This window comes from Schistocerca gregaria, chromosome 2 (assembly GCF_023897955.1).
Source record: "Schistocerca gregaria isolate iqSchGreg1 chromosome 2, iqSchGreg1.2, whole genome shotgun sequence".
NCBI lineage: Eukaryota > Metazoa > Arthropoda > Insecta > Orthoptera > Acrididae > Schistocerca > Schistocerca gregaria.
Window position 1 is genome coordinate 989,807,362 of NC_064921.1, and position 26,953 is coordinate 989,834,314.

The window sequence follows — 26,953 nt, forward strand, 5'->3', positions numbered from 1 at the left end:
TCCGTGCGTGGGCCCGCCGCATCATTCGCGAACACAAGCAGGATTGCTGGGAGCGGTATGTGCCCACCATTGGCCTCCATGTCTCTCCATCGCAGGTCTGGGCCAAGATTTGACGCCTCTATGGCTATCGGACCCCTGTCAGCGTCCCTATGCTGTCACTGAATGGAACAGTTTGTACTGACCCCGACATCATTTAAAACCGCTTAGCAGACCATTTTGCTCTCAGTTCTGCATCTGTGAATTACCCACTGGCTTTCCGCTCCATTAAAGAGTGGTTGGAACATCGGAACCTTTCATTTCACACACGCCATCATGAATCCTACAATGTTTCATTCACTGAGTGGGAATTCCACAGTGCCCTAGCCACTTGCCCTGACACAGCTCCCGGGCCAGATCACATCCACTGTCAGATACTGAAACACCTCTCAGTGGACTGCCAGCGACACCTCCTCGACCTTTACAACCATATCTGGGTCGAGGGTGAGTTTCCGTCGCAAATGGCGGGAAAGCATTGTTATCCCCGTTTTGAAGCCTGGCAAGAACACGTTGGAGGTGGACATCTACTGTCCCATTAACCTTACCAACGTTCTTTGAAGTTGCTCGAACGTATGGTGAGCCGGAGGTTGAGCTGGGTACTCGAGTCTAGGGGCCTTCTGGCTCCGTCTCAGGGTGGTTTCCATAAAGGCCGCTCTGCCGCTCACAATCTGGTGTGCTGGAGTCAGCCATCCGTATGGACTTTGCCCACCGTCAGCACCTCGTCGCTGTCTTTTTCGACATGTGGAAGGCGTACGATATGACATGGCGCCATCATATCCTCTCTACGCTTCATGGTTGGGGTCTCCGGGGTCCATTGCTGATTATCCTCCGAAATTTTCTGTCGCATCGTACCGTCCGCGTGCAAGTCGTGGCCTCCCATAGTTCCTCCCAAGTTCAGGAGAAGGGGTACCACAGGGGTCTGTCCTAAGTGTCTGCCTGTTTTTAATTGCATTTAACGGGCTCGCTGCGGAGGTGGGAACGTCTGTCTGTTTCCTTGTATGCTGATGTTTTCTGCCTCTACTATAGCTCCATTGGCATTGCAGCCGCTGAACGTCAGCTGCAGGGCACTATCCACGAGGTGCAGTCTTGGGCTGTAGTGCATGCCTTCCAGTTTTCGGCTGCCAAGACCTGCGTTATGCATTTCTGCCAGTGACGAACAGTTCACCCTGAGCTGCAGCTTTATCTTGCCGGCGAACTTCTTGCTGTGGTGTAGACACATCGATTTTTGGGTGTGGTTTTTGATGCCCAGTTGACTTGGCTCCCACATATTCGGCAGCTTAAACAGATGTGTTGGCGGCATCTTAATGCTCTGCGATGCTTGAGCCACACCAGCTGTGGCGCCGACCGATCTACCCTCTTACGGCTCTACCAGGCGTAAATCCAGTCCCGTCTGGATTCTGGGAGCGTGGCTTATGGTTCAGCATCCCCATCTGCGTTGTGGGTGCTGGACCCAATCCTTCACAGCGGGATCCGACTTGCCACCGGTGCTTTACGGACCAGTCCTGTGGACAGCATACTTGTGGGGGCAGGTGTCCCTCCACTGCAGTTACAGCACCAACGTTTACTGGCCGCTTATGCTACAAATGTGAGACCTTAACTTTTCCCGGCGAATTGAATGTTCAAATAACTTACAGGTTTGCTGCCGGGTGACGTCGTCGAACACCGTCGATATTTCGACAGGAGCACACCCTGCCATTCTCAAGGCACAAATGCAAGGAAGAAGAAATGTACAAACAAATTTAATACCTCGGTTCACAGAGGAGAAACAAGGAAGACACCACACACAGAACAAGTGTCAACACAAACAAAGATAACCAACATCAGAAATACCTATAGTTACTATTAATCAACAGGTGAGGTAGCACTAATTCTGTCTCTCTGTTTTTTGATGAGAGACAGAGCTGGATTCCAAGCAGCATTTAAACAAAATCCACCATCTCTGTTAATAAGGTTGCTTGATTGTCTGATTTCAACAGCTTCCTTAATAACACTATCCCAATAGCTTGACGTGCAAGCCAGAATCTCTGTGTTGTTGTATTCCATAGGATGACGTGTCAAGGCAATGTTCTGCAATAGCGGATTTGCTCGGCTGTTGTAAGCGTCTGTGACGCTTATGTTTAATACACCGGTCTTCCACAGTCCTGATTGTCTGACCAATATATGACATGCCACAACTGCAATGGATACGATAGACCACAGCCTTATGCAAACCAAGATCATTTTTTACAGATGCCAACAGGGCCTTAATCTTAGAAGGTGGTCGAAAAACACATCATATTTCCCCAAAATACAGCCAGTCCTGTTGGAAATGCTTCCTGCATAAGGCAAAAAGGCCGTAGACTTAGGTGCCACTTTGTTGCTATCGTCACTCACCCATTGCACAGAAGGCTGATGGCGCAATGCACATTTGATCTGCCTCTCACTATAACCGTTCTGACGAAAGGTGACTTCGAGGTGTGCTAGCTCAGCTGCCAAACTTTCAGGGTCTGAGATAACGTGGGCCCTGTGAACCAAGGTGCGAAGTACTCCTTCACGCTGAGCGGGATGGTGACAACTATCAGCTCGCAGATACAAGTCAGTGTGGGTAGGCTTCCTATAAACAGAATGTCCCAACATACCATCAGTCTTCCTTTTGACCAACACATCAAGGGAGGGAAGGCATCCATTCTTTTCCACCTCCATAGTGAACTGAATATTCGGGTGGATTGAATTCAGATGTTCCAAAAACCGATTTAAATTCTCACTACCATGAGGCCAAACAACAAAAGTATCGTCTACATATCTGAAAAAAACACGCAGGTTTCAAGGTTGCTGACTCCAATGCATGTTCCTCAAAGTCCTCCATAAACAAATTGGCCACAATAGGTGACAACGGGCTTTCCATTACAACTCCATCAGTCTGTTCGTAGTACTGACCATTGAATAAAAAGTAAGTGGAAGTCAGCACATGTCGAAACAAACTTGTTAACTCTACACCAAACTTAACCTCAATTAGATGCAACAAATCAGAGAGGAATGCGAGTGAAAAGAGAAACCACATCAAAACTGACTAAAATATCAGAGTCATTCAAATGCAATCCCTGCAATCGACATAAGAAATCTGCAGAGTTCTTAATGTTTTGTTCACACCTACCTGCTAGTGGGCTCAACAAACTAGCAAGATGTTTAACTACACGATATGTCGGAGCATCAATGTTAGAAACAATAGGCCTCAAGGAGACAGCCTCTTTATGGACCTTAAGGAGGCCATATAATCTAGGTGGTACAGCACAGTAACAAAAGTTTTGTAGATTAGATTAGATTAGACTCAGGTTTTGTTCCATAGACCCAAAAATGAGAAGGTTCTTGTGGGTGTAGAACATGTCAGAAAATACAACATAAAAAAAGATGATTTGAATATAATTCTCATTTCCCTGATATTTTGTCAGGAGACTGTCAAACAGTACCTGGAACAGCTAATATTTACAGAATTAATGCACTGTTAGAATGAAACAAAATTATGCTCTACTAATAAATTATCATACTCAAAGTACCCTTGACTGTTGTGTTCAAGTGGTGTCAAAACTGAAAGCTGATCTAACAGTTCCTGTTAAGATATTCATCTACACTCCTGGAAATTGAAATAAGAACACCGTGAATTCATTGTCCCAGGAAGGGGAAACTTTATTGACACATTCCTGGGGTCAGATACATCACATGATCACACTGACAGAACCACAGGCACATAGACACAGGCAACAGAGCATGCACAATGTCGGCACTAGTACAGTGTATATCCACCTTTCGCAGCAATGCAGGCTGCTATTCTCCCATGGAGACGATCGTAGAGATGCTGGATGTAGTCCTGTGGAATGGCTTGCCATGCCATTTCCCCCTGGCGCCTCAGTTGGACCAGCGTTCGTGCTGGACGTGCAGACCGCGTGAGACGACGCTTCTTCCAGTCCCAAACATGCTCAATGGGGGACAGATCCGGAGATCTTGCTGGCCAGGGTAGTTGACTTACACCTTCTAGAGCACGTTGGGTGGCACGGGATACATGCGGACGTGCATTGTCCTGTTGGAACAGCAAGTTCCCTTGCCGGTCTAGGAATGGTAGAACGATGGGTTCGATGGTGGTTTGGATGTACCGTGCACTATTCAGTGTCCCCTCGACGATCACCAGAGGTGTACGGCCAGTGTAGGAGATCGCTCCCCACACCATGATGCCGGGTGTTGGCCCTGTGTGCCTCGGTCGTATGCAGTCCTGATTGTGGCGCTCACCTAAATGGCGCCAAACACGCATACGACCATCATTGGCACCAAGGCAGAAGCGACTCTCATCGCTGAAGACGACACGTCTCCATTCGTCCCTCCATTCACGCCTGTCGCGACACACACTGGAGGCGGGCTGCACGATGTTGGGGCGTGAGCAGAAGACGGCCTAACGGTGTGCGGGACCGTAGCCCAGCTTCATGGAGACGGTTGCGAATGGTCCTCGCCTATACCCCGGGAGCAACAGTGTCCCTAATTTGCTGGGAAGTGGTGGTGCGGCCCCTACGGCACTGCGTAGGATCCTACGGTCTTGGCTTGCATCCGTGCGTCGCTGCGGTCCGGTCCCAGGTCGACGGGCACGTGCACCTTCCGCCGACCACTGGCGACAACATCGATGTACTGTGGAGACCTCACGCCCCACGTGTTGAGCAATTCGGCGGTACGTCCACCCGGCCTCCCGCATGCCCACAATACGCCCTCGCTCAAAGTCCGTCAACTGCACATACGGTTCACGTCCACGCTGTCGCGGCATGCTACCAGTGTTAAAGACTGCGATGGAGCTCCGTATCCCACGGCAAACTGGCTGACACTGACGGTGGCGGTGCACAAATGCTGCGCATCTAGCGCCATTCGACAGCCAACACCGCGGTTCCTGGTGTGTCCGCTGTGCCGTGCGTGTGATCATTGCCTGTACAGCCCTCTCGCAGTGTCCGGAGCAAGTATGGTGGGTCTGACACACCGGTGTCAATGTGTTCTTTTTTCCATTTCCAGGAGTGTATATAGTAGGAGGAGTTGCCTAGCAAAAAGTCTTTCAAACTCAGTTTAAACTGTATTAAAAACAAACATTCCAAGACTTACCAAGCGGGAAAGCGCCGGCAGACAGGCACATGAACAAAACACACACACAGAATTACGAGCTTTGTGTGTGTGCGAGTGTACACCTGTCCTTTTTTTCCCCTAAGGGAAGTCTTTCCGCTCCCGGGATTGGAATGACTCCTTACCCTCTCCCTTAAAACCCACATCCTTTCATTTTTCCCTCTCCTTCCCTCTTTCCTGACGAAGCAACTGCCAGTTGCGAAAGCTCGTAATTCTGTGTGTGTGTTTGTGTGTTTTGTTCATGTGCCTGTCTGCCGGCGCTTTCCCGCTTGGTAAGTCTTGGAATCTTTGTTTTTAATATATTTTTCCCATGTGGAAGTTTCTTTCTGTTTTATTTACATCGTCAGTTTAAACTGTGCTTTATATGAAATCAAGTTTTTTATAGTTGCTGGCAATTTATTGAAAATGTGTGTTCCTGAATATTGGAACCATTTTTGGACCAAGGTAAGTGATTTTAGGTCATTATGTAGATTGTTCTTATTTCTTGCATTGATACTTGGTGTTAAGCTGTTGGTTGGAAATCAACACACATTATTTACAACCAATATTAGTAAGGAATAAATATACTGAGAACCATTGGTTAGAATACCCAGTTTCTTGAATAGGTTTCTACATGATGTTCTTGATTTTACACCACAAATGAATCTTATTACAAGCTTTTGCACTCTAAAAACTTTTGACTGGTTGATGAGTTACCCCAGAATGTGCTCCCATATGACATAATAGAATGAAACCAGGCAAAGTATGCAAATTTTTTTCATGTTTATATCTCCAACCTGATATTCACATTGCAGACACGTTTAAGCACTTCGGAAGTTCTGTGGTATACCCTTCCCAACTGAATTTTTTATCAAGTTGTAATCCCAGAAATTTAACTGTTGACCTCTTCTGTTTGCATGTCTTCATGTATTACACACACTGTGAAGGAAATCTCTTAAAAGTTCTTAGCAGCATATAGTGTTTCTTTTCAATGTTTGTTGACAGTGGATTAGCTTTAAACAATTTATTAATGCCAGTGAAAATTTGATTAGCAGCCATATCTAAGTCTGTACTTGATTTGCTATTTATTACAATGTTTGTACCATCTGCAAACAAAACAAACTTAGCATCTGGCAGTGTAACAGACTAGAGGTCACTAATGCACATAAGAAAAAAGCAACGGACCCCAGGTGGAATCTTGTGGAAAACCGCATGTAATTAATTCCCAATAAGATGAAGTCTGATTGCTTATTCCAGGTATTTTGCAATGACACAGTTTGTTAGCTAATGAATGAAGCACATTCTCACTGTACATGTAAATAACCTTCCCTACATCAGAACCCTTAAGGAACCCAGACTGTGGCTTGGACAATATATTATTTTCGGTCAGGTGCTTAAGAAGATGCTTGAACACAACCTTTTCAGATGTTATTGAGAAAGCCAGCAAAAGTGAAACTGGTTGATAGTTTGACTGCATCTCTTTATTCCCTTTCCTGTAAAGAGGCTTCACTCCAGCACATTATAGCCAGTCAGGAAAGGTTTCACTGATCAGAGATTGATTACATAGATAAATTAAGACAGAACATGAAGATACTTTGATTAACTTCATTGATACGTTATCATAACCACTAGAATAGAATTTTTGGGAGAAGTGAGTGTCATTTCCATTTTACTGAAGTGTGTGTGTGTGTGTGTGGGGGGGGGGGGGGGGGGGGTGCGCTTTTGTGTGTGTGTGTGTGTGTGTGTGTGTGTGTGTGTGTGTGTGTGTGTGTTTGTGTGTGTGTGTTTCGCAGGTTTCTTTTATCAGTTGCTTTCAAATAGTTGTGGTGTATTAATGAAATGAAAATGGTTATCATTTTGTATTTTGCTTGTGGTATATAAGTATACTGGTTTTATAGATATAATTGCAGTTTCTCATTATATGGTGATGTGGTCTCAGGACATTGTTACTTTCTTTTACAGATGTATTTCCTTTAGTGAAAATGGAGAGTGCCTGTTTGCTGGTTCACAAGAGTCACTCAGAGTTTATGGTTGGGAGCCAACACAAATATTTGATACTGTTCCTATTCCTTGGGGGAAAATCCAGGATATAGCATTAGCCCAGAACCAGTTGATTGGTGCATCAATTAAAATGACAAACGTCATTCTACATATTGTAGACCTCAGTAAGGTGCAACCATTTGGAGGTGAGCCCACTGCATTCCACTCTCCATTTGTGCATGGCCAAACTGTGAGAAAGAGCTTTAGCAGAGACCGACCATTCAATGTAGCAAAAGCAAGGTGAGTGTACAAATTTTGTTGTTTTCAATATGTCATTGATTGCATGCCATTAGGTACTTTCCTGTTGATGGGGTGGTAGTTTAAATTTGCTGCAGTTATAAAAAGTATTTGTAGTGGTTTGTTTTATACTCTGTGTACATTAGGGTACAGTTTCAGTTAAATGACAGCAATTATATGGGCCATAAAACACACATACATACACTTTTATATCCACAAAGCTACTTTTGTCTCCAGCACTGCAGCTCAAGTAAATGGACGTTGTGGAAAAGAATAAGAGTTACTGAAAGGTATATTCTAGTGAAATAGGCTAGAGTTAAGATATAAGATGTGGAGTGTGCATCTGGTGCAAGGGCAGGTTGGCAGAATGTGGTGCGAACGAGAGGAGGATCAGAGGCAGATGGAGGACGGGGGCTGATAGAGATTAGGGGCGGAGCATTTGCAAGAATGGAGAACATTTTACTGGAAGTGTGTGTGTGTGTGTGTGTGTGTGTGTGTGTGTGTGTGTGTGTGGGTGTGGGGTGTGGGTGGGGGGGGGGGGGGGGGGAGATTCTGTTTACAAGGTCAGGACAGACTATTTCCTTCCTTCATGTAAAGATTCTCTAGTTATCAGTCTGGAATGAGGCACAAGGGTTAGTCATAAAGTTGCAGTTATCATAAAAAAAACCTTAAGTAATGTAATGATTTTCTTGTTTTTCTCCAGTTATGTGCCGCCTGCAGTCTTGGTAAACACTGCAGTCCCTGCACCACATTGCCATAGATTGTTGCAAGAGTTGCTGAAACAAATGGCACATCCCATTGATGAAGTGGAGTCTTTGCAGTAATTTGTTTTAGGCAGCAGCAGTAATATTGCATTAGTATCAGCGCAAACCAGATGGAAGGCTGAATAATTCATCTGGATTATCTTGACACAGCTGCAATATTTTTGATGCTGCTGAATTACTACATGATATTGCGCTTTATCAATGGGATGTGCTATTTTGTTTTACTTTCTCCACTGGTGTGATATTTGGATTTCATTGTGTATCAAAACTGCACACATGTCAACAAACAAACACACAACTAATTCTGACTACCTTTTGGAATTGTTTGTGGGGGAAAAGACAGCTATGGCCACTGTTAAGGCTAACAGCAGCATGGGGTTGGTATATTTCTCACAAATTAAAAATAGGTGGAGGGAGCTGAAAAGTGTGACACAGTGGGCAGTCAGGCTGGCTTTTTTGCCCTCTGATTATTCTTGAGTGACATACAGTAAAGTAGTGAAAAGTAAAGGAATTTTTTATAGTGTGTATTGCCACTTCGTTCCATTGCTTTCCTTGATTTGCACTATATGTACAGTTATACCTTGTGCTGGTCTGGTGTGTTATGTCATGTTAATAATATGTAATAATGGTTAACTACATGTAAAAAATTTGCTTTTCAGGTTGGATGTGAAAACAATTGAAGAATCAGACAGGTCTGGCACGGACCCAGAGGAGGATGCAACTTCTTTGGCAGACATAAAGAATGTGGCAGATTATGAAAATATTTTCCAACCAAATCGAACTCGTAAGATTTATTTTCTAAGTTCTGTAGCCAGTTTTAACATATGTCATATAAAGTAAGTCATGACAATTCACTGAAGTTGATATTTGGCTTCAAGAAGTAGTTAAATACTATATAAGCAACATGAAGCTTGTCTTCAATAAATAGAAAGCAAGACAAGTGTAAAGGACAGATGCAAGTCTATTTTGCTGTATCACGATTGTGTCCAAAGGAAAATCTTGACAAAGGACAAATGACTAACACAATGTGACGTTTTATTTAGGCTGGATTTTATACATAGTAAAACACCCAAGGTACCCTCAATAATTTTTCGAGTACTTTGTGGCAGCGTAGAGCCCCAAGCCATTGCAGTACTACTTCCATTCTTGTGCTCAATCTTCTCAGGCTATATCTTTTCTCAGACTTAGTGTCTAGGACAGATTCCCTACTGACAATGTAGCTTGCTTGTAGGACTTCGATTATGGCTTTTCCCACTTTGTTTCTTTGTTTTACAATATTTATTTCGGTTAGCTCATTTTCGATCCCCAGATTTGGGTTTGATTCGGGACGGTGGTCATCAGGCCAGGTGGCCAGCCAGCTCTATGTGCATTTTGTTGGAACTGTGCTGTATCTGGTGAGTTCCATATGTTGGTGTATACAGATGTCATCAGTGACCTAATTCCCATCTATACCCCTGGGCAAGGCACTTACTTTGAAATGGTCATCTTAATACGATGCCCCTTTTCTCGTACTTTGGGATTTCAGTGGGTAGTGGAAGACACTTTGTCTGACAGGGGCCTTTTTATTGAGCAGTTTCTTTCCAATCTTGATCTGTGTGTCCTCAATGATGGCTCTCCCAACCACTGAAGTACTATGCATGGCACCTATTCGGTTGTTGGCCTTACAGTGTCTCTCCTTCCCCCACCCCCCATCAAAAAAAGATCTCTTTGCTTCACTAAAATGGTTGCTACTACACAGTGATCTTTGTGAAAGTGACTTTCTAGTTACTACTCAATGGACCAGTTGTCTTGCTGGACTCTCCATAGAGAAAATTGACAGTTGTATAACCTTGCTGTCGACTTCTTCCTGTGTCTGTCAGTGTACACAGACAGGGTTGTGGGTGATGCCTTAGACATGATCACTCTTGCCACTACAATGGCTATCCCCTTTATATATGCCTCCTCTACTGGCAGCTGGTACCATGGTGGATGAAAAACATTGCAACACCTATTAAGGATGTCCCATTCCCTATAGTGTTTCAAATGGTGTCCTTCACAAATTGCCCTCCTTACTTTTAAGTGGCTCAGCACAAAATCTCACTAGCCAATTAAAGGCAGTTAGAAGGAATGGTGGAAGCACTACATCACCTCCTTGGGGACCTATACCTCGTTGTCCCAAGGAATGATGGAAGCACTACATCACCTCCTTGGGGACGTATACCTCGTTGTCCCAAGTCTCGACCAGACTCCTTAGTCTACTGGGCTGCCAAAGACAACAGCTGTCCTGGGTCTCCTCCTCCACAGTTGCATTTCTACCAGTGAGTAAGTTCTTGCCAATCACTTCGTGACCCGTGTTGCTACAGTGTCAAGTGTTCTCTTGTCACCAAGCTACCTTTTTGGAAACCATTCATTTTTACTCATTCACTGTTCCTTTTTATCTGATGGTATGCTACATGGATTTTAGATAAATTTCCCCAGAAAATATCAAGTACACACAAGTGTCACTTTTGCAGGATAAAGTCATTGCTTACCTGAAGTAGACAGGATTTTTACTTCAATCTCTGTACCTGAATGTGTTCTTATAATGGATCACATTATTCAGGTGATGCAATTGAACAGTGACTGCAAGCCAGGCCAAGAGAACTCAGGGCAAGCTGAATGAATTAAGAATTCGGAACCTATTAACAACCCATCATGGACAATCCCAACCATCATTAACTGTCGAGGGAAGTGCAGTGTCCCAGTTTTTGGTTTTCAGTTCATCTACTGAAAATTTACATGTTTTTGTGTGGGCATTACTAGCATGAAATAGCTGAAAGTAAACTATCATCTGTCAAACCACATTAATAGGTTTCTTTTACAATTTGTGGGTGTGGAAATTAACTTCACTTCAGCATGTGTAGGAAGTGAAGATTTAATTGGAAACTTAATAACTTCTGACACACCAGTTGAGAATCAGCATACTAAAATTAGAGGGTTTGTATCAACAATGGCGGCAACTACATAACTAGGGAGATCGTCAAAACTTCTTTTTCTACCAAAAATTTGACGACGTAGCTCATATAATTGCTTTAAAGATCTTTACAATCAAAGAAGATAAACATTTTTGGTCAGTCAGCAGTTGAAAGGCACCCCAAGATACATGCATGGAATCATTTATATGTGAAAGAGAACTTCTGAGCAAGCACAAGCAGCCTGCCTTTAACTTATGAGAGTGAAATGAATATGACTATCAAAAATTTGTTGATTATGTATTAATATACTTAAAAGATAAATTTTACACATGAATATATTTGAAAATAAATGAAAAGTAAAATCCAATGTTCAATGCTGATAATTTTACGTTTTGGTAAGTTTGGAAAAGATCTTTTGTATTTACAATGCAGGCTAAAGATATAAGAGATGAGTGTATTGATAGTTTTTTAATTAACTGTGAATTGTATTCTTGAAGAACCATTGCAGTTCCATTGAATTAAGGGTGTGTTATCGATTTTCATAGAAAGAGTTTTCCTTGCCATTACTCAATTGGCTTCCGTAATCCTCTTAATCAGAACTTAACGTGGCATTGCAAGGTTTACTGTTGGTATCTGTTGTGAAACAGCTATTTAAGTTGAGCATGTTATGTTTAGTGGCATGCCCTGCCTCAGAGTCATATAAAAAAAAAGCACAGGAAGCTTCAGTAGGTATTATTGATGACATGAATGATTAATACTGATGATCATGGCTTGAACTGGGAAACATGTCATTTGTAGAAAATACTTGAGTGCGCTGTCAAGGTGTGGATAGTTTGTTCAATAAGAAACTTCTATGCGGGTTGTGATTACTTTTACTCCTTCCATTATTTGTACTCTACCCAATACTTTCCTGTACCATATTAATGATCTTTAAACTAAGTTCTTGTGAATGTGGTATATTGCTTTATGGTCCTCCTCACCTTGCTTTGTAATATTCTTGTGGTGTTTTCTAGTCATTATGTTTGTTATTTATTTGTAGCAATTTCACCCTTTCTCTTCTTCTAAAGTTACATCTACTTTTTCTTATATTTTACTTTCTGTTTATTATCTTCCTACAGTTGTAATTGTTCATTATTGCACATAATTTGTGTGTTGGTGAATGTTTAAGAGCTTTTGTATTATTTCTGCTTTGTAGAGACTGTCATAGTAATCTTCCAACAGATTATTATTGTATAATTGTGTTGCATATTGGGTAGTTTGTAGAAAACTTTGAACAGAATGTGGTGCGTGACTCATATTTTCACTTCCTTCTTTTGCAAACTGGTGTTACATGCGTGAGATCAATAGAGGCATGGTTATATTAATAGCAGTTATAACTTATATTTATTACTTGTACTTCATGGCAAAACCAAGGACATTTCTCAAAATGTATTCAGTGTGTTTGTATAAAGAATGACTTCTATTACCTCTTCTAACAAAGAAAATTTATGAGTTCCCTATATTGCTTGTTGGCATTTTCTTTTAGCAAACATGTTATTTTTCCTATCCTGGTAGACTTTGCTTGGCATTTTTGTATTGATTCACATGAGCAGTTTTTCTGTTTCTTCTTGACTTTTGATTTCCATTTAGCTCATGAAACATGAAGTAATCCTCTGTTTGGCTCTTACTCTCTTAGTATTAACAAAATGAAAGATGTCATACTGGCTGCAATGGTGCTGTTGTAACACTTTTGCGTCATTACCATTTGTATCTCTAATATGAAGAACTTTCTGGAAAGTTGAAATTGGCCAATAACTGTTGCTTATTTTTGTGTGACCTACCATTGTACTCATTCTTGAGAAACATGTGATCCGTTCCTCTCCTCCTCCTGCTTTTCACTTTAACTTCTTAATAAATGGTTGAGATAATATCTGCAGTGTGTCACAGTGCTGCTGAAATAAAAGTTCTGCAATTAATTCATATTTTACAAACAATTAAAACTAAATGTTAACATGAAATTATGACTACATTAAGTTATCATTTGTGCCATTGTATTCAGTAATGGTACGACATTGAAATTCAGATATCATACTTGTCAAAACTGCAATATACTTTAGGAGCCACCAGTCATTTAAATTTAGTTCTTGCACTTTTTTTTTCATGACGATGCAAGAATCCTCTGTTAAACTTATGGTCTCCCATTTCCCCTCTCAGCTTCCAATTAATACTTCATATTCACACTATCCTACTCAGTCTTATTATCCCACTACCTGAATCTCTCAGTCCCATGACCCTGACAACCCCCTCCCTTCCCCCCCCCCCCCCCCCCAAAAAAAAAAACTCCTTTCTATGACTCCCCCTTGGTGTCTGTTGCATGTAAATATGTTGATGTACACATGCAGTTGTGTTTAATATATAACAGGTGTATTACCTTTTATGGTGTAGATACTGAGAATATGCTATTTTTTTTCTCTTGCCTCCCCGTGCATTCTTGCTTTACTCAAAATTTTATGTCATTGTTGGACTCCTCTTGTGCACTGCATATTTTGGATATGTATTGTTTTCCTTTCTTCACTTGCACATTCTAACCTCACTTTTCACTTTCCTCCCTCCCTCCCTCCCTCCCCTCCTTCCCTCTCTCTCTCCCCTCCTGTCCCTCTCCCTCCCTCCCTCCCTCTCTCTCCTCCCTCCTTCCCTCTCCCTCCCTCCCTCCCTCCCTCCCTCCCTCCCTCTCTCTCTCTCTCTCTCTCTCATCTCTCTCTCTCTCTCTCTCTCTCTCGTCTCTCTCTCTCTCTCTCTCTCTCTCTCTCTCCACCCCCCCCCCCTCGCCCCCCCCCCCCCCCCCCTCATACTACTCACAACCCTTCTTCTTTTCCTTCTCTTAGTACTTTCACCCTCTTCCATGTATGTGTTTGTGTATGTTTTACTGTGTACATATGCACATGCATGTAACTAACAGCTACTGTTCTGCAAACTGTTCATGAGTATAACTGTTTGTCCCAAAGAATAATAGGCCAGATAGCTTTTGCTAATATCTACTATGCTGTTAACTCTGGAATACTATTCAGTTTTTGCTCTTAGAGTAATAGTTACTAATATTTACAAATTCCTTATTTCACTTAGATCAGAAATGTTATTTTTAGCATCTGTAGAGAGCATGTGTGTGATCTGCATTAAGTTTTGCATCTACTTGTTTGTTTACAGTTAGTCGAACACCTCCTCTTGAACCTGAACCTTTCCCTGCACCACCTGATGATGGTGAGTTGTTTTCAGTTTTGTTCTTTCCTGTGCATCTGTCAATCATCATGTTATGAGAGAAACTAAGTGTGTGAGTGAAATAGAAATAAAGTATATCTTTTCTGGCTTTTGTAATTTTATACTTCAGATGACTTTAGCTGTCTGTGACTACCATCATTGCTTGTGATATGACAGGGGGTGCAATGGTATTGTTAGGAATAAAAAAACTCTAAAAATATGAATTAAAAATTTCCAGCATTTTTTTTTCTTTCAAAATGTTTATGTTTGCAATTATACTTGTATGAATTTATTGATTCATAGAGCACATGTGATTTTTATTGTTGTTGTGGACTTCATATTTGCTTTTGCTTTGTGTTACAGCTGCGTCAACACCCCCTCGTAACTCATTCCCTGCTCTTTCTAATGGTGAGTTTGATATTTGTGTTCAGAACACCTTATAACATTCATGGAAAATGCAGGTTGTAATTGTAAATACTACTTTTGTTTTCATGAGGATGCACCATCTGTGAATGTATAAATTTTATTTTGTTTACCATTTATTGTTGGGTACATAGTGTCAATAGCGGGTAGAGTATTTTGGCTGCACAAAACTGGATGAACTGTGTTTTATTCAAATTTTAAAGCTAACCAATTTGTTCGAAAACACAATTATTAACTTTAGCAAAAACATCACTTATGCTGCTATTTTGCCAGTAGATATTATTTGTCTGGTTTGACATTAATGCTTGATCATCTGCAAAAGTGACTAATTCTTCATCCCAATTTAAATGATAACTCATTAAGAGGAGCAAGAACAGCAACAGGCCCACAACTACGTCCTTCAGAATGTCCACTGTGATTCCCACCCTACATGGATGATGCAGCACCACTTTTCATGTTACCTGATCATCCTACAGCAACTCTCTACATCATGGGTTTTAAATAGGAATAAAACAAAACTTGTGCTGCATAATGTATCTCATAAAAACCTAACTTCCCATAAAGAATTTATAGTTGACACAGCCAAAAGTCGTCCAGTAAGTTGCAGAAGATTTTATTATGTTCCCGGTGAATGTATAAATTGCTACTCGGTAGAGCAGAACTTTTGAAATCCCTACTTTGATTCCACTAAGCATCCAGTTACTACACGAGTGAGAGTTAGTGACAATCCTGGAAAACAGATCTCCAAAATTGTGGAATTGTCTTTCTTATAGAAAAGCCCAACACTGGCATATTTTAATCTGTATGGGGGAAAAATCATTGAATTGCTTAAATATTACAGACATAACTAAGAAAGGAAAGGTCACAACTTTTTCACGTCTTATTGAAATTTTTACTTTCGAGGGTCATGGCGATTTTCTGTACTTCAAATGTGATTATGTGAGGAGTTTTCATTTTCACTGAATTGTGCCGGACTTTGTCTTCTGAATTTACTGAGTCAAATTTTGTCACCTACTTCTAAAAATACGTTACTAAAATATGTGACGTACACAAACTTTGTAGCATTGTCTTCTATGGCTTCTTTCCTTAAATTTTTTGGCAGTATTGTACTTTTTTTTGTCATATCTGTTAATTTCTGACAAGATGCGTGTGTTCTTGGATACTGAACCTATCAGTAGGACTTTAAAAAATCTTATAGAATGGTAGGGTAATGGGAATTTCTTGGTGGATTATAAATAATGGAATGAATAAAAAGATAACAATTCGCTGTGTAGTTGAGACATTTAGTGACGCGTGCGCGCGCACACACACACACACACACACACACACACACACACACACACACACACACACACACACAAAGCTTAGTTACATTTTAGTCTTGCACTTGCTTCGACTATGTGGGAATTTGTCACATTTACTACTTCTGTTATTTAACAATAAGGAACTAAAAGATAGGAAAAAGAAGAAGAAATATGGGTGCAGATATGAATGTCTCTGAAGAGGCATGGGAGGTGCCATATATTTTGGTATGTGTGCAGTTTCTTAGAAAGAAATTAAATACTACATAAGCTTTTACTTTAGGCGTTAGCTTTTTATTCCGTACAATAATAACTACAGATACCTATTAAATTTTTAAGTATTTGTGCTATTTTCTTAAGATTAAGTAATTCTGTATTTTAATAATATTTTAATAAATACTGTTGTTAAATATCTTCAATATTTCGCGTCCCTGTCAGCAACTGTAAAAATTTTAATTTTAATATTGAACAGCCTCAGTTGCACCGTTTACCTGAGGCTGCTCATTATTCAATTCTTTTTTTAAAAAAAGTACTGTTGTACTTTCAACAGTAATTAATACAAACCTAGCTCTCTCATGTAAAGTTCTAAAATAGTGGAAATTCCTTATTTTATTTTTTGCTTTCTGATTGAAAAATGCATGTGTGATGAGCAGTAATTAATTATTTTTTTGTCCAGTAAGAGTTAGTTTTTGTCATATCTGATTGTGAAATAAACATAACTTAAACAGATTCTTTGTGAAATCTTCTAGACCCAGCAATACCTCAAGCGCTGCACCCAGCCTCAAGTGAAGCAGAGGTGTACCTAAGCTCAAGGAGCCTGAGCAGCATCAACTTGAGTGAAACTTCCCAGTCCCTGCCAGCTGTGGTCAGATTGCCTGCTGATTCTCCAAACAGTGACATAGTAATAGATTCACAGTTCTCCACGCCTATGCATCCACAGGCTACAAGCTCGCCACGCTCAAAGCACAATTCTCGTAGACTGAATTCATATAAGGATTCATCTGAGTTCCCAGAAATGGATTTTCCTGTGAAGTGAGTTCAGTTGGATTGTTTATAGTTCATGTAAATTGATTTATTACATTAATATAATAGAGGGTAAACATTCCAGATGGGAAAAATATATCTAAAAACAAAGATGATGTGACTTAACAAATGAAAGCGCTGGCAGCTTGATAGACACACAAACATACACAGAAAATTCAAGCTTTCGCAACCAACGGTTGCTTCATCAGGAAAGAGGGAAGGAGATGGAAAGACGAAAGGATGTGGGTTTTAAGGGAGAGGGTAAGGAGTCATTCCAATCCCGGGAGCGGAAAGACTTACCTTAAGGGGAAAAAAAGGACAGGTGAAAGCTTGAATTTTGTGTGTTTGTTTGTGTATTTGTTTGTGTATCTATCGACCTGCCAGCGCTTTTGTTTGGTAAGTCACATTAACTTTGTTTTTAGATATATTTTTCCCACGTGGAATATTTCCGAAACTTCCACATGGGAAAAATATATTAAAAACAAAGATTCCAAGACTTACCATGCGGGAAAGCGCCGGTAGACAGGCACAATAAAATCTCACACACACACACACAAAATTACGAGCTTTCGCAACAGGCGGTTGCTTCGTCAGGAAAGAGGGAAGGAGAAGGAAAGATGAAAGTATGTGGGTTTTAAGGGAGAGGGTAAGGAGCCATTCCAATCCGGAGCGGAAAGACTTACCTTAGGGGGAAAAAAGGATAGGTATATGCTCGCTCGCGCGCACACACTTTGTGTGTGTGTGTGTGTGTGTGTGTGTGTGTGTGTGTGTGTGTGTGTGTGTGTGTGTGTGTGTGTGTGTGCGCGTGCGCGCTCATATACCTATCCTTTTTTCCCCCCTAAGGTAAGTCTTTCCGCTCCTGGGATTGGAATGACTCCTTACCCTCTCCCTTAAAACCCACATCCTTTCGTCTTTCCCTCTCCTTCCCTCTTTCCTGATGAAGCAATTGTTGGTTGCGAAAGATTGAATTTTGTGTGTATGTTTGTGTGTCTATCAAGCTGCCAGTGCTTTCGTTTGTTAAGTCATATCATCTTTGTTTTTAGCTAGATTTATTACATTACTTAGAAGTGCCTGAGGAGACACAATGATTTCTAAAATGTGCATAAAATAGCTTTTGTAATCAATGCAGTTAAAAGCAAAGGGGTGCAAGTGACAGAATGAGGAAACAAGCTTCAAATTTAAAATTCTGTATTCATTTGTTACATTGTTGACAATAACCATCACATGCAGTTGTTATTAATGAAGCTATGCATGCAATATCAGTGTATTAAATCCAGAATGTGCTCAGTAATGTTTCATCAATAGTCTAGTTAGTACTTACACCCTTCTTTCTCCAAAGATGTCACTTACACAGAGGTGAAAAAAGTCGTGGGATGTCTCCTAATACCGTGTCGGACCTCCTTTTGCCTGACATAGTGCAGCAGCTTTACATGACATGGACTCAATAAGTCGTTGGAAGTCTCCTGCAGAAATTTTGAGCCATCCTGCCTCTATAGCCATCCATAATAGCGAAAGTGTTGCTGATGCAGGATTTTGGACACAGACTGACCTCTTGATTATGTCCTGTAAATGTTTGATGAGATTCATACAGGGCAGCGATCTGGGTCACGAAATCATTCACTCGAATTGTCTGGTATGTTTTTCAAACCAGTTGTGAACAGTTGTGGCCCAGTGACATAGCACAATGTCATCCATAAATGAATGGCTGCAGATGATCTTCAAGTAGCCAGCTGATGATCAGTTCAATTGAACCAAGGGTCCCAGTCCCTTCCAAGTAAACACAGCTCACACCTTGATGGAACTACCACCAGCTTGCACAGTGCCTTTTGGCCTTGTGGTCCATGGCTTCATCAGGTCTGTACCACACCTGCGTACCGTACCATCAGCTCTTGCCAATTGAAATCAGGACTTGTCTGACCAGGCTGTGATTTTCCAGGGTTCTAGGGTCCAACTGATATAGTCAGGAGCCGAGAAGAGGCACTGCAGTTGACGTCATGCTGTTAGCAAAGGCACACATGTCAGTCATCTGCTGCCATAGCCAATTAACACCAAGTTTCGTCGCACTGTCATAATGGATATGTTTGTCATGCGTCCCATATTGATTTCTGTGGTTATTTCATGCAGTGTTGTTTGTGTGTTAACACTGACAACTCTACACAATTGTCAGTGCTCTCTGTTGTTAAATAAAGCCCGTTAACCACTGCATTGTATGTTGAGAGAGGTAATGCCTGAAATTTGGTATTCTCAGTACACTCTTCACACTTTGGATCGTGGAATATTGAATTCCCTAATGATTTCTGGAATGAAATGTCCCATTCATCTTGCTCAAACTACCATTCTTCATTCAACATCTGTTAGTTCCCAAAGTATGACCATAATCACATTCAGTAACTTTTCACATGAATCACCTGAGTGCCAATGCGCTGCCCTTTTATACCTTGTGTATGCGATACTACTGCCATCTGTGTATGTGCGCATTGCTGTCCCATGACTTCTGTCACCCCAGTGTACATCTCCTTGGCTCACATTAGTACCAGGTTTGGAATGACCCACGACAATGTAATACAATATTTGGCTCTAGTTTTACTTATTACATTAATCCATTTGTATAACTTTTATTGATTATATGTGTAATGGAATGGAATGAATAGACTGTGTTATGTACAGAAACAAAAATTTCCGAGCAAACTCTTAGCACATACACATACCAACACTCCCATTTTGTTTTTATTGCGGGAAATGTCTATTCAGAGTCCCACATAGTATCATCAGAGTGCTCCACATCATTAGCAGTTTGTGTTCTTGGCTCTCCACTTTCAGGTGATCTATATGGTTTATAAACAGATGTTTTTGATTTGTGCTTAAGATTGGTATAGAATGGCTGCAAATTAGAGGCACAAATGGAAGTAACTGCTGCAGATCTAATATTTCTGTTATGACAGGTATTATGGCTGAACTTTGGCGTCCTTTATTTCATTGTCATAAGTCGATGGAATCAAAATTCATGTCATCATTGAGGGTAGTCTTATAAAATATTCCGTACAGGAGTGGCCCGAAATCAGGGACTTGTGCTTAATTGTCTTTTGTGAGGTGTACTTTGTAATATAAATCCATCACTTAATTGACATTTTTGTTTTTATTCTGATCCCTGCGTTGTAACTAAAGGCAGTGAGGGCCAGTGCAGATTGAGGAAGATGTTGTATGTACCTCAGGAAATATCACATTAGTATTTTTATCACCTGTCTGTTCATTATCTATATTCTTCTTACTCTTTTCACCTTCTTCCACTCTTCTTTTTTAGAGTTTTGATTGCAAAAAGACCTTATAATCTGCCAAATTCTAATGCATCAAATCATGTGATCACACCAGTTTACAAAACATTGAGAACCAAAGACGTGTATGTGCACTTGCATCTCTTTGCACCCAAAGAGAAAACACTTGTTGCTAAGCGGTTCTTCAAATAAATGCTAGGAAGCTGTTGAAATCACCTGGTAAACCTAAATCCATTTCCCACAAAATAGATTAGTTCTTCCGCTGCAATATGGTGCACATATCTCCATATATTTGGTTTTGTCACACCTCTTTGCTTCTAACTGCCTCAGTTATTAACTGAATATTTTGTTTAAAGACTATGGCATTTGTTTAATGGTGTGTTTCAAAGTTGGAACTGCATCTAAAGGGATTTATCGAAAATTTCCTCTCTGAAGTAGTGGGAAATTGTAGTATATGCTCTGTTGATGTCAAGCTCAGAATTCACTTGCGTACCAAGCAGCTACGGGAACACAGCTTGTCGTAAATCCAAAGTAGCTTAACTATTGAGATTTTGTTCAAACTTGAATTGAGACTTGCCATATATTTGTGCTTGTGGTTGGTCACACTATCTGAGAAGAAAAATATTGAATTGATATTCTCTCTCTCTCTCTCTCTCTCTCTCTTTCTTTAAATAACCCCTATGAAACCTTGAAGCTGTCATTTTTCCTTATGTGTAAGCTCAAAAACAGCCTACAGTTTATAAATACAAAGATATTTACAGATGCTTTACTCATTGTAATAATAATATTAATCAAAACAGTCTAATAGTTATAAAGCAAGCTCTTACCATACCTTCTCAGTAAACAATAATAAGCTTGTGAAAGGTGCACATATTTATGGCATTTCATTATTGTGGCCATTATAATGATATGAAAACTATTGACTGTTTTCTCCATTTAACTGCAGTTGTATGTTGTTTGATATGCAAAATAGTTATCAGAACAAATACGAACCACTACTCTCTGTAATTGGTATATAAGTGGTGTATAAGTATAACATGACTGAATCCAACTTTATTCCACAGCAGCAGTGAAACTTGAGTGTGGTATTTAAGTAACAATCAGCAGAAACCAATTCCATACACAAAGAGCCATAGCAATACGTATAGAGAACTGAGCCTGAGCATAACTCAGCTGGCTGTATATAGACTGTGGGTCCTTGGCAGGCTCTGATGATGACTTCACATGTGGCGCTTGTGTTCGCGCGTGCCCTCAACCACGCACATGCACAAGTGCATCTGGACACACACACACACACACACACACACACACACACACACACAAGAGCGAGCGAGCGAGAGAGAGAGAGAGAGAGAGAGAGAGAGAGAGAGAGAGTCACAGGACATGGTGACTAATTTCACCAGCATACTGTTTCATCCAGCCAGGTATTTGGGATCGATGTAGATCGGACAAGCTACATGCCGAGTGCGGAAGGACTGAAAGAAGTTTTATGTCCTTGTGCCCAAGCATAGAGGTTTATCAGAAGCGATTTCTGATGACCTGTTTTGATTAAGTGCAGAGGTGCGAGACATTACACTAGTATCTCCCAGTAGTGATGGCTAGTCGGCAGTTTTGTAGTTCAATGTAGAGACGTGGAAAGTAGAGATGCATAAGAAGTTGGTGTTGTTAATCGAAGGCAGCACATTGTGAAAGGAGGTGCTCTCCTTGAAAGACATAGCACTGCCACACACGCGACCTTTTGAAAGTACGCACAGGCGTCACCACACTCCTCCTCTTAGATAAATCACTGATTTTTGAGACATACATGCTGTCCTCCTCGTCCACTGGGCTCGGGGTAAGGTGGCATGCTTCAATGGGAGCGTATGGTCTTAAGTGCTTTAGGCACAGACACATTTTGTGCCCACCTTCCCGTGTCAAATCATGTGGCAACACCGGCAATGCTGGGGCTGTTTCCTTGTCAACCTTGGGCATCAGCTCTGGTGATGGTGCCCGATACTGGTATCGGTGGCTGCTCAGGAATGGGTGACGGATGATGTCAGAAGCAATAGGGGAACTGCTGGCTTGGCCACTGAGGATGGATGCCCTCACTTTCACGGGAATGGAGAACCAGCAGCAATGTGTGATGTAACGCCCAATGATGATGAGTTCAGAGGTGATGATGTGACATCGGGGGGCACCCAGCCATCCACGCGAAGGTGAAGACGATCATGGTATCTCAAGCAGAGGTGAATGTTGCAGAGACACTGCCCCCCAGCATCTGGTGATGACAGCTGGAATCCACTTAGAGCAAAGTCTAAAACCGCTTGTGCAGGCAGCCACACGTGGAGGATGCAGGAGGTGTAGCAGTGTCCTCGGCTGGTGTCTATGGAGTATTTCTTCTGGGCTCTTCTCGCCGGACGGCATGAAATGGTATGAGGAGAGAAACAGATCTAAGGTAATGGCAGACAAAGAGTTAGTAACATACTTTTTTGTCCGAGTTTTTAACATTCACAGTAGGTGTTTCACCTCATCATGAGACTGTGGATAGAACACCTTGGCGAGGATGTGATGGATACCACGAAAATCACAAAATGCTGCAAACCCTTGTGATGAAAATTCTGGGCCATTATTGGACATGGCTGCGATGATGGCAGTTGTGGATGTGGAAATGCAATGAACAACGCATCAGTGACCAACAGCCAATGAGCGTGGAGAAAGGGGCCAGTGAAATCCACACGTATATGGCCCCGTGCATATGATGCTATTGGCCAGGGAGACGACGTCACCCTGGGAGCTGCTTGGTGTGTTGCACACTGTGAACAGGAGGCAACCAGGCAGGTAACATCGCCATCCAAGCTGGGCCAAAACACACTTGTCAATGGGCCAATCTTTTGTGCATGGCACACGCCAATGATGTGCATGTAATAAATGGAGACCCTCTGAACGAAGCACTGAGGGGATCACTACCCAAGGGTCTGCATAATCCATGTCTAAAAGTAGAAAACCATTCACAACAGGGAATCGATGTTGAAAGATGTTGAAATCCTGGGCTCATGCTGGCCGACAGATGGAACAAAGTGTTGGCATTTGTTTGTTGATTTGTAAGGTGGAAATGAATCGCAGTTGTAATGCAAAAGGAAAAGAGCCCAACGTTTAATGAGATATACCACTTTATCTGGTAACAATACAGAAGGACTGAATAAGGAAACCAATGGTTTGCGATTTGTTACCATTGAGGAAAACGTGGAATCTCTTCACAGCATATACAATGGCCAAAGCTTCCTTTTCTATCTGAGAGTATCTAGTTTGAGTAGGAACGTTTTTGAGACATAAGCAATAGGCTGCTCGGATCCATAAGGATATCTATGAGCCAGTACTGCCCCCAACCTGTACTGTGAAGTGTCCATTGCAAGGATCAAGTGCAGTTGGTATGTCACTAAGCACAGCGCAGATTGCAGCATGGTCTTAAGGGTGGAAAACGGTTTCACGAGCCAGTGAGCAGCGAAATTGAGTCCCTTTGCACAGCAATGCCTATAAAGGCTGCGCAATTGTTACTGTCCTAGGCAAAAATTTATGGTGGTAGGTGACTTTGCGTAGAAAAATATGAAGTTCTTTGACTGACGTAGGGTGTGGAAATGATACAGTAGCAGAAACTTATAAATGCAGGGGTTTGAGACCCTTGCGAGGGGTCCAAACCCAAGATAAAATGATAGAATGTTGAAAATAATTGACGTCTTTCTAAATTACACTTCTGCCCGACCACTTGGGCAACAGAAGAAAAGAGCACAAAGATTTTGTGAATGTTCCTCATTCCAGTCACTGGAAGCTATAATGTCACCTAAATAGTTTGCATAATCCGGAGCAGATGCTGTAAGTTGTTCCAAAAGATGTAAAAGCAGTTATTGGTACAGGCCATAAGGATTATTGACAACTAAGATACATTGTGACTCTGTATCTAAAGAGAGTTGTCTATAGGCATCTGACAAGTCATTTTTTGAGAAATGTTGACCACCTGATAACTTTGCAAGGAGTTCGTCAAGGTGCGATATCGGGTATGTATCCACTGTAGATTGTGCGATCACAGAAACATTAAAACCACTGCAAAGGCCTTACTTGCCTGATGGTTTCTTTGATTGAAAATTGTTGGTACACCCCAATCTAGGAGAGAACAAAGAGGAAAATTCAGAATATGCATATGTGGCACCTATTCAGACACTAAATTCATTTTACTTGAATTGGTAAAACCAAACAACCCAAAACATCAAATCCAAAAAGATTCTTCGTACATGCATTATCTACAACAAGAAATGTAAGTGACCGGCCTTCTGACTTGTAGGTCACTGGGGCAGAGAATTGGCTGAGAATAGGAATACTCGGTTTATTGTAATTTACCAACTTTTGTGACACAGGGAGAAGCAGAGGGGAGCCCAAGTCCATATATGCTTTTTAGTTTAACATGGTTACAGCAGCTCCTGCATTCATTTGCCCATATCAGCATCAAGATCGTTGTGCTGAATTTTTGCAATACACACAGATGCTGTGTGACCCATTTTGTCTCAATTATGATAGGTGTTCTAGTGTTTTGGACAATCTGGGCACTCATGGTTAATGAAACAATAAGGTCAGCACAGGAGCTTGTAAAGCAGGTTATTTACTGGCCTGCTTACATTGTTAGTATGGCTGTTGCTGGGAGCAGGGCCAGCTGCCTCCACACTGTGACTGCATGCAGGCTGCTTCAACCATGTCTTTCCCCTGTGAACTATCTGAGGAGAGGGTTGGACAGCTAATATCTCTCACAATGACTGAGTTCAGTTACCTGCAGCTCACACCACCTTGAATGACTGTAATAGCTACAACCTGAGAGAGGGACGGATTTTCACACAGGAGGGCATGCTCTTGCACCTCGTGGTCTGGAACTAAATGAACAATAGCATTTCTCATCATTTGATTAGTGTACAGCTCTTCATGTACATGGGACACAAAATGATGACGTAATGCATGGAGTTGAGCTGCCCGTGCTCGATAGGATTGATGTGGTGGCTTCCTACAGCTCAACCGGAGATGCAATAACGTGGGTGTGCTTAAAGCATTATTATGAAAGTAGTTCACACATTTTGTCAAATCTCAAAGAAGATAGATCCTGCAAATAGACAAGTTGACATAGGACTTGATATATTCTTGGCAATATCCATAAAAGCAGCAAGGCACAACATAAAATAGTGTCAGTAACTCCAAAAGCTTGAAAGTGTTGTCACAGTGTTTCTCACATGTGTCCCATTTCTCAACAGACTCGTATGTAGAAAAGGGAGGTGGATAAACCATGGCAGCCACAGAGTGAGGAGCATGCCAACTAGACAAAAGAGAAGCAAATGATTGAAGTACCTGAGTTTGATTGCCCAGCACCTGTGACCGGAGGTGCAGTGCTGTGGTGAATGACTTGTTATTCAACCAACTGATGTAAAGTGTTCTCTGTAACACCATCACCCATCATGAGAATAACAAGAGGATCAACAAGAGTAGAAATTTATGCAGAGAACAAGACCACACTCATCGCCAATCATGTTGTAATTAGGTATAAGTACAACCGAAGTAGACTGAACACAACTTTATTCCACAGAAACATTAGCAACTTGAACACAGTATTTAAGTAACTTTAAGCAGGAATCCTTTACATACAGTACACACAGAGAACTGATGCCGAGTGCACCTTGGCTGGCTTTAAATAGACTGGGGCTCGTGGTGGGCTCTGACAGTGCCCCCCACCACCCCTCCCCCCTTCACACACACACACACACACACACACACACACACACACACACACACAGTCTGAGGCACTCTCAGCACACGCCACACACGTGCCCTTTTGAATGTATGTGCACGCGGCACTGCACTGCAATTCTAATTAAACTATTGTGGGTTGCTCACATTCCTGTTGAAGTGAACAATCCAAATGAGGTGTAGCAATGTGTTACCCTTCAGACCTGAATTTTTTCTGGAGGTAGGAAAATTTTTCTTATGTGGTAATGCTCTTAGGCAGTTTCTTAAATAATTTTAGAAGCAAGATTTATACAAAATATGTAACTATTTTCAAAACATACTTTGTACACTTGGCTTCATTTTATGGACTAAAATAACTGATTATGAAATATTTTCTATTCTAATAAATAGTAAAAATGATCATTCAGTAACTACCACGCAAAGTAATAATAACAATACTCAATTATACAGTGGATATAGTGAACCAACCACATCTGTGTTTTCTGATAGTCATGAGCTGCTGCTCGCTGCTATATTGATTTACTGATGTTTTCATTGTGACACCCATCAGTTGACAGCACTTGCACGTGATGGAAATGTTGACATTTGTAAGTGTGTACCTCAGGTTTCCATTTGGAAAAATACTTATGTTGCAGCTGAGGCACAGTAAAAGTTAATGAACACAATTCTAGCTAGAGAGTCTGACTGGGTTAAGGCATCCTAACCGCATTTGTGAAAAGTGGGGCTAAATTCCCTTTCATCAACTTCTAGATGTAGGTTTTTCATGTTTTATTGAAATGTTTGAGGCATACAGTGGGATGGTTCTTATAGCTCTTTTCAAAAGAATA

General features: G+C 41.4%; 1 protein-coding gene across 2 annotated transcripts in view; it reads left to right on the forward strand.

Annotated features, from left to right (window-relative positions):
* Nucleotides 1–26,953, forward strand: part of LOC126335489 (katanin p80 WD40 repeat-containing subunit B1) — a 122,592-nt gene that overhangs the window by 24,798 nt on the left and 70,841 nt on the right. The window contains exons 6-10 of one of the 2 annotated variants that reach the window (XM_049998817.1): nucleotides 7,105–7,422; nucleotides 8,843–8,967; nucleotides 14,300–14,353; nucleotides 14,714–14,758; nucleotides 16,824–17,106. In XM_049998817.1, the coding sequence (XP_049854774.1) occupies nucleotides 7,105–7,422; nucleotides 8,843–8,967; nucleotides 14,300–14,353; nucleotides 14,714–14,758; nucleotides 16,824–17,106 (825 nt within the window). The remainder of the gene's footprint in view (nucleotides 1–7,104; nucleotides 7,423–8,842; nucleotides 8,968–14,299; nucleotides 14,354–14,713; nucleotides 14,759–16,823; nucleotides 17,107–26,953) is intronic. The other variant, XM_049998819.1, reaches the window with a different exon arrangement.